This window comes from Pteropus alecto, unplaced genomic scaffold (genome assembly GCF_000325575.1).
Source record: "Pteropus alecto unplaced genomic scaffold, ASM32557v1 scaffold60, whole genome shotgun sequence".
Classification (NCBI taxonomy): Eukaryota; Metazoa; Chordata; class Mammalia; order Chiroptera; family Pteropodidae; genus Pteropus; species Pteropus alecto.
Genome location: NW_006430726.1, coordinates 2,708,813 through 2,720,507, shown reverse-complemented (window position 1 = coordinate 2,720,507; position 11,695 = coordinate 2,708,813). Strand labels below are relative to the sequence as shown.

Sequence of the window (11,695 nt, the reverse complement as noted above, 5' to 3'; positions counted from 1 at the left end):
GCTACCAGCTTAACTTCCACGAGGCCCAGCAGGCCTGCCAGGAGCAGGACGCGGTGGTGGCCTCTTTCGAGCAGCTGTTCCGGGCCTGGGAGGAGGGCCTGGACTGGTGCAATGCAGGCTGGCTGCAGGATGCCTCGGTGCAGTACCCCATCACGCTGGCCCGGCGGCCCTGTGGTGGCCTGGGCCTGGCCCCCGGCGTGCGCAGCTACGGCCCACGCCACCGCCACCTGCACCGCTATGACGTGTTCTGCTTCGCCGCTGCCCTCAAGGGTGAGTGGGGTGGCTGAGCACGGGCCGCGGTGGGCGGGCAATGCCTGGGGAGCTTCAGGGGCCCCCTGCCCGCCCTGGGGCACCTCTGCCTGGAGCACTGCAGATGAAGCCATGTGCAGCTGAGTTTGAGGGCTTTGATTCTGCTGCTTGAGCCAACCGTTGGTTTGCTCATCCATCAAACATTTCCTGAGTGCCTAAGACATGCTGGGGCCTGGACTAGGCCCTGGGCATCACAAATAAGTAAAACACAGTCTGTCTTCACAAGTGGCTCGTTTCATGAGAAGATAGACAAGTGCAAACAGAAATTGGTTCAGTGCCATACTCCAAGCATCTAGAAAAGCTCATGGCACATTGTAGGTACTCGGTAAATGATTGAGTGGGCAAGAGACTCTCATTGGTCTAGCCGAGGTGGAGTGCCCACCTAGGGCGCAATTAGGGAAGGGTGGAGGGGAGTACAGACATGACAGGAGGGGATGGAGCCCTCAGAGAGGTAATCCCCAAAACGTATCTATTGCAGATGCCCACAGCATGGTGGTTTCCTGGGCTCAGATAGTTGACAGGTCTTTGGGGGTTGGCTGGTGACATCTGGATGGGCTAACATTGCCGCAGGCCTTGCTGTCCTTTCTAGCTGTCCCCTCCACTGCTCAGCCCTCACGTCCTACTTTCCCACAGGGCAAGTGTACTACCTGGAGCATCCTGAGAAGCTGACACTGGCAGAGGCAAAGGAAGCCTGCCAGGAAGATGGCGCCCAGATCGCCAAGGTGGGCCAGCTCTTTGCTGCCTGGAAGTTCCGTGGCCTGGATCGCTGTGATGCTGGCTGGCTGGCAGATGGCAGTGCCCGATACCCTGTCGTTCACCCACATCCCAATTGCGGGCCCCTGGAGCCTGGTGTCCGAAGTTTTGGCTTCCCAGATCCTGAGAGCCGCAAGTATGGTGTCTACTGCTACCGTCCATGCTAGAGCCCAGTGCCAGCTCCGTCCCCACCCAGCCCCTCCCCTCACGGGCTGTATTTATTGAGTGGGTCATTTTCTCTTGTAGATTGGGGCAATTTTCGTATTGTTTTATACTTCTCAAATTCTTTTTAATTGCTAGTTTTGTAATTCAAACAGATCTCAAATCCTCCCTTTGCTCAGGTGGATACCCCAGGCCTCCCCAAACCAGGAATCCTCCTGTTCCTCTCCTCTGGGACAGTTTGAAGTTCATGGGCTCATGTGGACTTCCCCCCATCACCGAGTCCAGCCCCACTCCCGGTCCCAGGGGAGGCTGACCCCCAGAGGGAGCAGCAACACAGGGGTTAGGGCATGATGGCTGCAGCTCTCCCTCTGCCTCAGCCTGCGGGGGAGAGGACATCCAGGAGACTCCGAGCTGGGCTTTGGGCTTTGCAGCCCCTGCCCCCTCTGACCTCTCTGTGAAGCTCATGGTCCTTATCGACAAGGCTGAGGAGCTGAGGCTGGAGGTGCATCCCTGGGCTTTTGCATGAGATCCCAGGGGAGGGAGGAAGCCCCCTCTCTTCCCTTCACTCTCAGTTCAGAGTCTGTACTTTGTCCTCATTTTCCCCGATTTGGGGAGTAGCCCTCAGGAATTTGTGCTTTCTTTGGATAATAAATGGTGCTACGACGCCTCCTCCATCGCAGCTCTGTCCTGTTCTGCATCGCGTTCTACCAGCCGGCTCCTCCATGCGAGCCAACAGTGCGATATCGAAGGACCGAACGATGCAAAGTGACCAGATGTCTCACTTGAGTTGTTCTTTGTGTCAACATGCAGATCCACACACAGCACACCCCTGTCTCATTCTCTCTCTCTCTCACACTTACATACACACACTCACTCCATCAAGCCCATCTGTACCTTTGTGAAATTAAAGCACAGTTAACAGCCTGTGCCTGTCCCGGGCTTTCTGAACAGATAGGATTCATACCGGTTTGGGGTTATTTGGTCAACGCATGTCCCCACAGCCACCCTTCCCTAAGAACCCCTTCAGTAGACCCTGGACCACAGCTGCCTTCTCTTTAAAATTAAAAAAGAAAAAAAGGGAAAAGAAATAGATCTCTTCCAATGTCTTTATTATTATAATTATCATAATCTTCATTTTCAAAAATATAAATAGGCGTACGGAACCCTGGTGCCTGCACGGTCCCGGGGGTGGGGGGAGGGGGGGAGGGGTGCGGCGGTACTCCCACTGGGAGGGAAGTGCCCCCTACCCAGCCCTGCCGAGAGAGATGACACCTGCTAGGCTAGCAGACCCAGGCAAGAGGATGCTGGAAGACCCCTCGATGGCTCTCTCCTGCCCGTTCACCCTGGGCTGCAGGAACCTGTCCCCTCTCCCCCAGGCTTCTCCCCACACAGATGGTGCAGCCCTCCCGGCTCCTCCTCCCATACATTCGGCTGTGGTGCTGAGTTCATACCCTGGGCCTCTGCCCCTTCCAGCTCCTTCTGCCCCTCCTCCCACCTCCCTCCTCCCTAGCTCTCCCTGGAGGTGAAAGAACCAACGATTGCACTGCTCTTGGATAAAGTCAGGAAACAAAAAATAATCTTCTTTATTTAACTTAACCCTTCCCCTGCTCCCCCTATCCCTGCTCTGGTCCCTGGAAAGGCACAACGGGAGAAAGAAGAAACGTCTCTCAACTCAGTCCACGGGTCACAACACGTTTGCTTTGCTTTGGCGTTTGGGGAGGAAATCGGATGCAGTTTTGGCGATTTGGGGGTAGGTGGGTGCATACACAATGTGGGATTTCATTTTTTTCCTTCTTTAATGGAATTCCTTATATGACAGAAAGTGACAAGGAGAGGACATCATCCATGTGAGAAGTCAGCCTGGCGAGGCTCCTGGGCTCAGCATCCTGGGCGTGTTCTGAAGCCCCCCTCAGTGGGCCGTGCTGGGGCGGCTTCTCCGCGGGGGCCGTGAGCTCCGCTTCTGTAGCCTGCGCTTGTAGGTGGTGGCTGGGCAGAAGGCAGAGGGAACAATCTTGGTGAACCCTGGGCCGAGAGCGGGGCCAGCCTAGCCTCTCCCCATCCTGCCCTGTCTCCACCCTGGCTCCCTTCCCCGGCAGAAACCACTGCTCTATGAAGGTGGCCCGAGGTTTCAATTCTCGGAACCAACTTGGGTTGAGGAGCTTCAGGCTGGTGTTGAAAAGGAAGGCAGATCACCTGCTTTCTCTTTCATCCTCTCAGTGAAAGTGAGCCTTCCCTGGGGGCCGGAGGCAGTGATCTGGGACCTCCCCCGCCCCTGGATGGCCCTGAGGGCTGGGGTTTGAGATCCCTGGGAGAGGCCCAGCACGGGGGCTCCGGGGAGAGGGAGGAAGGCATGTAGGCAGGCTGTGACGCTGTGCCTGGAGGGGGGTGGGAGGGACGATACTCACGGTCTGTGCAGGTGATCCGAGGCTCCTCCCAGTGCCCACTGGGCTGGCACCGGATGGTGGGCACATGGCGCTGGACGAAGCCCTCAGTGCACTGGTACCGCACCAGGGAATTGATCTCGTACCGGTTCTTCTTCTGCCCGAAGGTCCTGGCGTGCTCCACCACGGGGGGGTCTCCGCAGGCCACTGAGGGGCACACACTCTTCAGAGAGGGCTCTCAGGGGGTCTCTCATGATGACCCATGCCCGTGATGAGCTAGCGTGTTCCCCTCTGGCTGTGATGAGCCCAGAGCCTGAGGCACCGTGACAGGGACGTGGAGCCCAGACACCCAGCTATGAGCCCTGGCTGCTGGCCAAGGGGTGTTTTCACACCGCGCTCAGAATCTGGAAACCACCGGTTCTAACATCTGGGTTCCTCGATTTAGAGCAGCAGGAAGGGAAGAGAAGAGGATCTTAAGGGGATGAGCAAACAGAAAGGAGGGGGAAAGAGAGAAAATGGGCGAGAGCCGGGCACACTGTCATTTGTGAAAATGTCCGGGTACAGGGGGAAAGTGGGACCTAAATAGTCCCTAGGAGTGGACTTGCCCTTGCCATCGGCCCTGGGATGCTGGTTCTGGGAGAGGTCCCCCAGGTCAGCTCCAGTCTGCCTGGTGGAGGTGAGGTGACATCAGCAGCCAGGAGACAAGGTGACTCGCCCTTGTCTCGTCACACGGCGGGAACCTCAAGTCTTGATTCCTTCCACCTGTACCCCTCCCAGGCCCAGCTTACCTGTGCCCTTTTTACATGTGAAAGGCAGCTGGTAATTGCAAGGAACGTCATTCCACTCGCCCTTCTCGTGCCAGATCATCACCACGCAGTCTTCTCCGGTGGCAAAGAAGTTGTCAGGCTGGTTGGGCCGCCAGTTCTCGAATTGCTGTGGGTGGGAATGGGGAAGGGGTGAGGAGAGGGGCAGGAGCCTCGTGGCTTGGCCCGATCCCCGCTTGCTCCCCCCGTCAAGCCCCTTCCCCATCTCCTTTCTCTTCTGGCATTGGTGCAAAGGTTGTTGGGAGTCTGGTCAGGATCGTGAAGAGCCCTGGGTACCACAGAACCCATGGGCTCTTCAAAGACCTGGTCACACCACCTAGCTGTGGTCCTCAGCTCAGAACCCCAAAGGGGTCACAGTCCCTGTTAATGATTTGACATCACTCCCCTCTCCCATATGGGCCAGCAGGGGCTGGGGACAGACTGCCTTGCTTGGATAGGACTGGGTGGCCGAGACAATGGCTCCCAAGGCCACTCTACCTCCCCAAGCTTTTCCCTCTAGCCTGGCTCCGGGACAAACAGAGCCCCCTTTTCTCTAGTGTAAATGCTCCCCTCCCCCGTGACCCTGTTCACATTCACCTCTTCCAGGAAGCCTTCCCTGAGGTCCTTCACTGACAGGCAGCATTTACTATGTGTACTGTTCCTTTGGCATCTCTAGTGCTTTCTGTCTGTCTGTCTCTGTCCTTGAGTAGAGTCGGGTTCTCTGGGCAAGGAACCCGTCTAAAGCTTCCATGTGTCCCCCGTGGGGGTTTGACTTCATTCATTCATTGCCCTCCTCATTCACCTCCTTCATGCTGTCATTCATTCAACGTGTCCAGCCCGGGGCTAGTGTCCAAAGGCAGAGGGTCAATGAGACACCATCCCTGCCCTCAGAGTGCCCAGTCTAGCAGCTGCTCAGGGAGTGTCTGCATGTGGTTTGAGGCATCTCTTTCTCTGGCGGAGGGGGTGATGGTGGTGGTGATATGTGTGTGTGTGTCTTAATGCCCCTCCTCTGAGCCACCAACTTTGCCTGAGGCCCCTAGCAGAACTCACCAAGGAGTGTCCATCTGACCAGCGGAAGTCCCCTTCGATGGTCCTGTCATTGAGGCCAATCCACTGGTAGTCTTGAGCATTGTCTGGAGAGAGGACACGGTTGTAGGGCATGGCGTTGGATACCCTGAGGGTGTCTGAGACATTGAGCTTGGAGAGGCCGGGGGAATGAAGGGGCAGGAGGTGGGAGGGCTCCGAGGAGCATGCCACCTACTTCCGAGGTCCTGACAAGGATCTCAGCACATGCGTGTTTGGAGTGCACTTTGGACCACCTCCCCAAGCTGGCGACAGCCACAGGTTAGTCAGGGGCTAACTCTGACAGACACTTGGCTGTCCTGGGTATAGCCAGTCATTGGCCCCAAAGACCTCTCTCCTCTTATTTCAGGTAACTCAGGCTGCAGAAGCCCCCTTCCTCCCCCCTGCCCCTCACGGTCCCCCAACTATGCAGCTCCACTGGGCCTGATTAAGTCTGCTGGCTTCTGGCAAGTGAGGCCCTTGGCCCACGTGGCCACTCTCCTCTCAGGTCCCGGACACACTCACTGTTGACGAACTCCTGCTCCTCGGGGGTGACGATGCTGCTCAGGTGTGACTGCTGCTCCCGACACCGGCTCTCGGCATCCACCCAGTTCTCACGGTCGGGGAAGTGGCGGTAACAGTGGCCCTGGAACTTGGTCCAGCCCTCCTCACACAGCTCCTGGTCTGCAACACAGGTCAGGGGCTTGAAGGGAGGGGCCGAGGCCAACTCAGGATGGCGGTTGCTGTCAGTCTTATGGCACAGACTCCTCATTCACCCTGCCTTCAATGTCACACTCTCAAAGGAGGGAAGAGACCCATCTGGATGAGGCTCAAGTTGGAAGCCAAGAAGGCCTGGCCTTGGCCTCCAGAGCCTCCAGGCACATGTCCCCACCCTCTGGGAAACGCCAGGGCCACTTTCTTCCCCTGATGTTGACTCCCCAGAGCCTTTCTCTGCTGATGACCACTCTGCAGGGCTGGCCGAGTTCCTCAGGCCAGGTAAAAAGAGGCAGGAGAAAGGAGGTGTTGAGGTTTAAGGCAAGACATGGTTCAGAGGCTCCGAGGGGCTCCATAGAGCGAGGGAGCTGCGGGGAAGTGTGTGAGGGCAGCAGCGGCAGGCAGTGCCGAGGGCACAAAATGGAACCTGGGGTGGGGACAGAGGAGTAGGAATGTCTGCTCTGGGTCCAGAGAAGATGCCAAGCTCCAAGTCCACCCATCAGAGGTGCCTCTAGCTGGGTACACTGTGCCTGCCTGTTGGAGGGCAAAACAGACAACCTGGGGTCCCCATCCCAAGGTCCCTGGCTTATTTTATTTCTTGGTGGCAGACGAGGTCAGGAGAAGAGGCTCTCTCTTCACAAACCTATATTGGTAATGGGTTCTGAGTGCAGGAGAAGGGGCTGGCTTGGAACTCTCGGAGCAGCCTAGCGGGCAGACAGAGGCAGCGGGGCGCTGGAGCTGGCTCTGAGCGTATCTTCCCTGACTTCTCTGCCTTCACTGACATTGTAACGGTAGCTTCAAATTGGCCCTGGGGGGAGTATTATGCCTACAAACCAGGGCTCCCTCTTCCTCTCCAAGAGCCGGTGGTTAACTACTTGCCAGCATGGCACTGGGCAGGGCCCTGGGGCTGAGCTCAAGGCCATGAACCCCTCAGGCTGTATGGCAGCCTCCCTGACTGGGGGCCACCGATAATCTGGCAGTCCCAGGAAGAAAGGACAAGTACCTGAGGGGAAGGAGGTTTAGGCTGAAGGAGTAGAGGCTTGGCAGGGTTGAAAGCGACACACTTGGGCAGAGAGCAGAGAGAAGGGGAGGTCAAAAGCGACACACTTGGGCAGAGAGCAGAGAGAAGGGAGAAGGGGAGGTCGGCAGCCCGAGAAGGAAGAGGCAGAACGGCAGGAGGGCTAAGGAGGATGCCCCTGGTCCCTGGCTGCCTGGCAAAGGTCTGGAAAGAAGGCCGAGGGGCCTCAGAGGTGGTGTGGCACTAGCAGACATCATCCCAGGGCTGACCGTGGGGTCCATTCTCGGGCCACCTCAGTGCTTCAGGGCTGAGCTGGGCAGGCAAAGCCTGAGGGCACAGCTGCTCTGGGAGGGGCCGGGCCAAGCAGGATGGAGGCTCTGGGAAACAGTGATGGAAGCCCAGCAAGGCTGGAAGAAGCAAGGGGGCCACAGCCAGGGCACGAGGTCCCCAAGGGGTGGTGGGGGCTCAGGATTGGACCGGGAGAAGAGATGCAGCCCTGCTTAGCAGGGCGTCCAGGCCCAGGGCCCAGCTGGGTGGCTCCAGCACCATCTCTCTGTCCCATCAAGTGCAGAGCCCAGTGGGGAGCCTGCCTCCACCAGCAGGGCACCTCCTCTCCTAGTATGGAGCCCCAAACCGTTGTCTGTGCGGACCTTGCCGATCCTTCTCTCCTACGACAAATATCTCGGCATCCTGGGGAGAAAATCCTGATAACGCTCCATTCCCACCTCAGCCAAGACTTCATGCACCAATTTCTTGGGGTCTTGGGGTGAAGGCGGAGGGTGGGAGGCTGCAGGGGAGGAGAAGGATTCAGGCCTTTTCTTCCACAAGCCTTAAGGTCCTCTACTAGTCTGTGACCTTGGCAGTGCCTCCAAGACACATGCAATCCAAAACTACCTCCCACACTGCTTAGGACCAAAGAAAGACTTCCCAGGAGTTCCAACTGCTTTATGGAAGCTTCCGGATGTCCAACCTGAGAGTTTATTAAAAATGGTTTTAGGACCCCGCACACTTCCGGTTCGACACGGGCCATTGTTACTAGCAGTCATAAGCCCCATCTTCCCCGTTCTGAGCTGGGATGGCCCTGAGATCCAGGAGGATGGGGGAGACTATGAAGCACCAACAGTGAGAGAGCTGAGGGCTCGGTCTGACCCCGGGGGCTTCCTGGCACACAGCTCCCCTCGGCAGAGCCTGGCCCCGGTATAGAAGCAGAGGAGGTGAAACTTAGCTGCTGCCCCTGACAACAAGGCTCTGTTCTCTCTGGCTAGCCATTTGCCTTGCACGAGGGAGGGAGAAAGGAAGTGTGGACGGAGCGGCATTGACATGGCAGCTGTCACCGTGGTGATGCGGAGAAGGTGACATGCAGCCGTCCCTGCTCATGCATGACCTCAGCATGCTGGTGACATGAGAGCTCTCGGGCAGACAAACCATAGCTCTTGCCAGAGAAGAAGAGGAAGGCAGCTGGCCAGTGTGGCACGGTGGCTCCCAAGGTCATGGAGGGGCCACCAAGATCCCATGGGCAATCCAGCAGGCAGACACATTCCGGTGACCATGCAGGGACGATCCGTGACTGTCATCCAGAGCGAGAACCAATTACTCCCACCCATAGCCTCATTCAAGACAAATGCAGGGCATCGGCTCTGTCCTCTTAGTTCGATGCATGCACCGACCTTGGTGGCATCAGCGGGTCTGCAAACCCTGGAGAAGGTTAGTGTTTTAAAGGTCCCCCAGCGCCACCCCCCTTCCAAAGTACAGGCTGGCCCGGCCTATGTGTCTCTCCTGGGGTCAGATCAGCCAATGCCCCAGAGAGGCGGGTTTTCATGGGGAACAGCAAGAGAAGGAATAGGAGTGAGTAGGGTGGACTTCTCAGTTGTGGCCCCTGGAATGGCTGTCTGGATGGACTGTGGGGGGCGCCAGCCAGGGCCTAGAGCCTGCGGTTAGAAGGGAAGGGTGAGGGAGGAGGAGGGAGTGCAGCAGTTAGTAACATTAGCTGAAGCCGAGACGGCCGTACCGATCTCACACAGGTCCCCTCGGTAGCTGGGAAGGCATAAGCATGTGAAAGAGTCGATGGCATCCACGCAGGTGGCTCCATTCAGACAAGGGCTTGAGAGGCACTCATCAAGGTCTGCAAGAAACCAAGGGCCACCATTAGGACTCCTGCCGGCAACTCCAGCTTCGCAAGCACGGCAGCCTCTTTATGGGCGGCCAGCCCTGCGGCTCTCCAGAGGCCTGGGAGGGGTGGCTGGATTTCCTAAGAACCGTTGCTGCTGCTGCTGCCGCCGCCATCTTGGAGTGCAGAGCCAAAGATCCAACACAGGTTTTCTGGGATGTGATTCTTGGTTGGCAAGGCTGAGCATTGGAGCCCGGTTTCCCAGCGGGTGACGAACTCAGGTGCTGCTGAAGCCAGATGCCTCGCGTGAGAGGGAGCACAGAGTTCTTCCAAGACGCCTTCTCTTGTGACCCTTTCAAGAAGCCGAGGGGTCCGAACTGGTTCTAAACGTGGCAGCGAGCAGGGACTCTGGAAGTCAAGTTCGTGCAGCTCTTTCTTTTCCTTGCTTCTTCTGTAGTTATGAACCAAGGAAAGAGGGCTGTGCAGCACTAGAATGAACACGTGGTCTGCAGAGTACAGGGCCACGAGAAAATGGCAGCACGGACTATCTGCAGGAGACTCATTAAAATTGGGGGGTTGCAGACACTGTTTTTGTCTACGGTAAATAAGATCCTAGAGTATCGTGTGAAGCTAAAGCCAGCATTGTTCTCTCTGGGGGGAGGGACGGAAAGCCAGCCCAACACTTCCCCCTGTAATCTCCTTCCAGCTTACAGCCCCTGAACGTGGACATCTCGGAGAGTCACAGCTTCTAGTGGGGCTCCATCCTGGCTGATGGGAGACCAGCGCTTGAAGCCTGAGAGGCACTTAGTAAATGGCTGCTCAGCAGCACCAGCCTGGGACACAGCCAGGTCCCTGTCAGCCTCTTCTTCTCGGGCAGGCTCTTTCCTTCTGTTCTGTTCCAAGATCTCCTTTCTGGTTCAGCGTCTGCGGGGCTCGAACTGCTAAGTCACTGGCCTTTACATCAGATTTTCCTCCCTCCATTCGCTAAGGTGAGAACTGAATCTCCTAACCTGGTCTTTTTGCATCTTTCTGAGAAGCCAGGTACCTAGAGTGTCTCTTCTACTCCCTTTGCGTTTGTACGCCAAAGGCTCCTGCTGTTTCTTCGTTCGGGAACATGATAGAAGTTATTGTGAAGCTCCTCTTCCCAGGACATCATAAAAGTCTGCAATAAATGGCTCCCACTGTTCTTGGGGGCATCACGATACGTGGCTCAGCCTGGTATGTGCACCTGTGTTCATATAACCTTCAGGACTCGACGTGCCCAGCGGTGGTCTCCACGTGAGCGGCATCCTAAATCTGTTCCAGGACTTAGTTCTTATTCTCTCATAAGAGCAGATTAGACCTTAAAGTCAGTCCTCTGATGAGAAGGCCAAAGCAGGTTCTTCTGGATTCTTTGGCTAGCGGCTACTAGATGCTTCTAGGTAAGAGCTGGGTTTGTGCAATGGGTAGCCTGAAAATCTCAAGGCCTCAGGCATCTCTCTCTTGCCACGAAGTTCTTAACTTCATCCCAGAGACTGCACAGCATGGACCAGAAAGCAACAGTTCCAAGTCCCAAGCAAAACCAAAATGCATGAGGAACGGGCTGAAATCCCGGCATGCACCAGGATTCCCAGCAGCAGCAGTAGCAGCAATAGTAGGTCAGGCCGGTTGGCCGGGCGGAAGCTGGGGGCGGCTCTCCTGCTTCGGGAAAACTACTGTTCTCCCTTGTCCGTTAGCGTCATTACGGGAGGTGGGAAGCACTGGGCAAGGGGGTATTAAGCAAATGTAGGCGCTAAAGCAGTTGTATAGAGCGGGGACAGGAGCGGCCTCTGGCCAGCCCACGGGGGAGAAAGCAGGAAAGGCGGAGGCCCCAAGGGAGGCCAGGCCAGGTGGCTTCTAGGTGTTCCAGCGGTCACACCGCCTGCCCCCAGGAGCATGAGATCCGGCGAGCAGTGCGTTGTTTTCCTTCTGTGTTTGGCCAGGGCGGAACATCTGAGAAGGTGGTGGGGACCAAAACTGAAGGAACCAGTTCCTGGGCTCCGAAACTGTTTTGTGCAGAGCCCTGGAGTCCCAGATGAGGACAGAGAAGGGCCACGGTCCTCAAGACCAGAGAGCCCATGGCTGGCACTGGGGCATTTAGAGAGGCCAAGAGTCAGCACTTCCAGCAGTAGGAAGAGGGCGAGTGTCCCGTGTGGACCCTCTTCCTCCTGCTGGGTGTCTCACTGGCCACTCGGGCCTGTGGTGCCTCAGCTCTTCTTCCTTGACCTGGAAGAGCCCCTCTTGCCCTGCGATGCCACCTCTTCCTGTGAAGGGCGGGCAGGACATTGCTCGTCTTCTGGAACCACTGGAGGGGTTGGGCTGGGCCCTACGAGGAGGCAGAGTGGGGGATCCCTGACGAGGTGGTAGC

At 57.1% G+C, this 11,695-nt stretch overlaps 2 protein-coding genes across 2 annotated transcripts in view; one reads left to right on the top strand and one right to left on the bottom strand.

The window, feature by feature from the left end:
• The window catches only part of HAPLN3 (hyaluronan and proteoglycan link protein 3), an 8,522-nt gene extending 6,619 nt beyond the window's left edge, over window positions 1-1,903 (top strand). Inside the window, exons 5-6 of the mRNA XM_025049753.1 lie at window positions 1-270; window positions 943-1,903. The exon at window positions 1-270 is cut by the window's left edge and continues 2 nt beyond it. Of these exons, the coding sequence (XP_024905521.1) occupies window positions 1-270; window positions 943-1,229 (557 nt within the window). The 3' untranslated portion in view covers window positions 1,230-1,903. The remainder of the gene's footprint in view (window positions 271-942) is intronic.
• Window positions 1,904-3,001: 1,098 nt separating this feature from the next.
• Window positions 3,002-11,695, bottom strand: part of ACAN (aggrecan) — a 33,828-nt gene continuing 25,134 nt past the window's right edge. Inside the window, 6 exon segments of the mRNA XM_025049751.1 lie at window positions 3,002-3,210; window positions 3,630-3,812; window positions 4,394-4,538; window positions 5,459-5,541; window positions 5,996-6,154; window positions 9,211-9,324. Of these exon segments, the coding sequence (XP_024905519.1) occupies window positions 3,134-3,210; window positions 3,630-3,812; window positions 4,394-4,538; window positions 5,459-5,541; window positions 5,996-6,154; window positions 9,211-9,324 (761 nt within the window). The 3' untranslated portion in view covers window positions 3,002-3,133.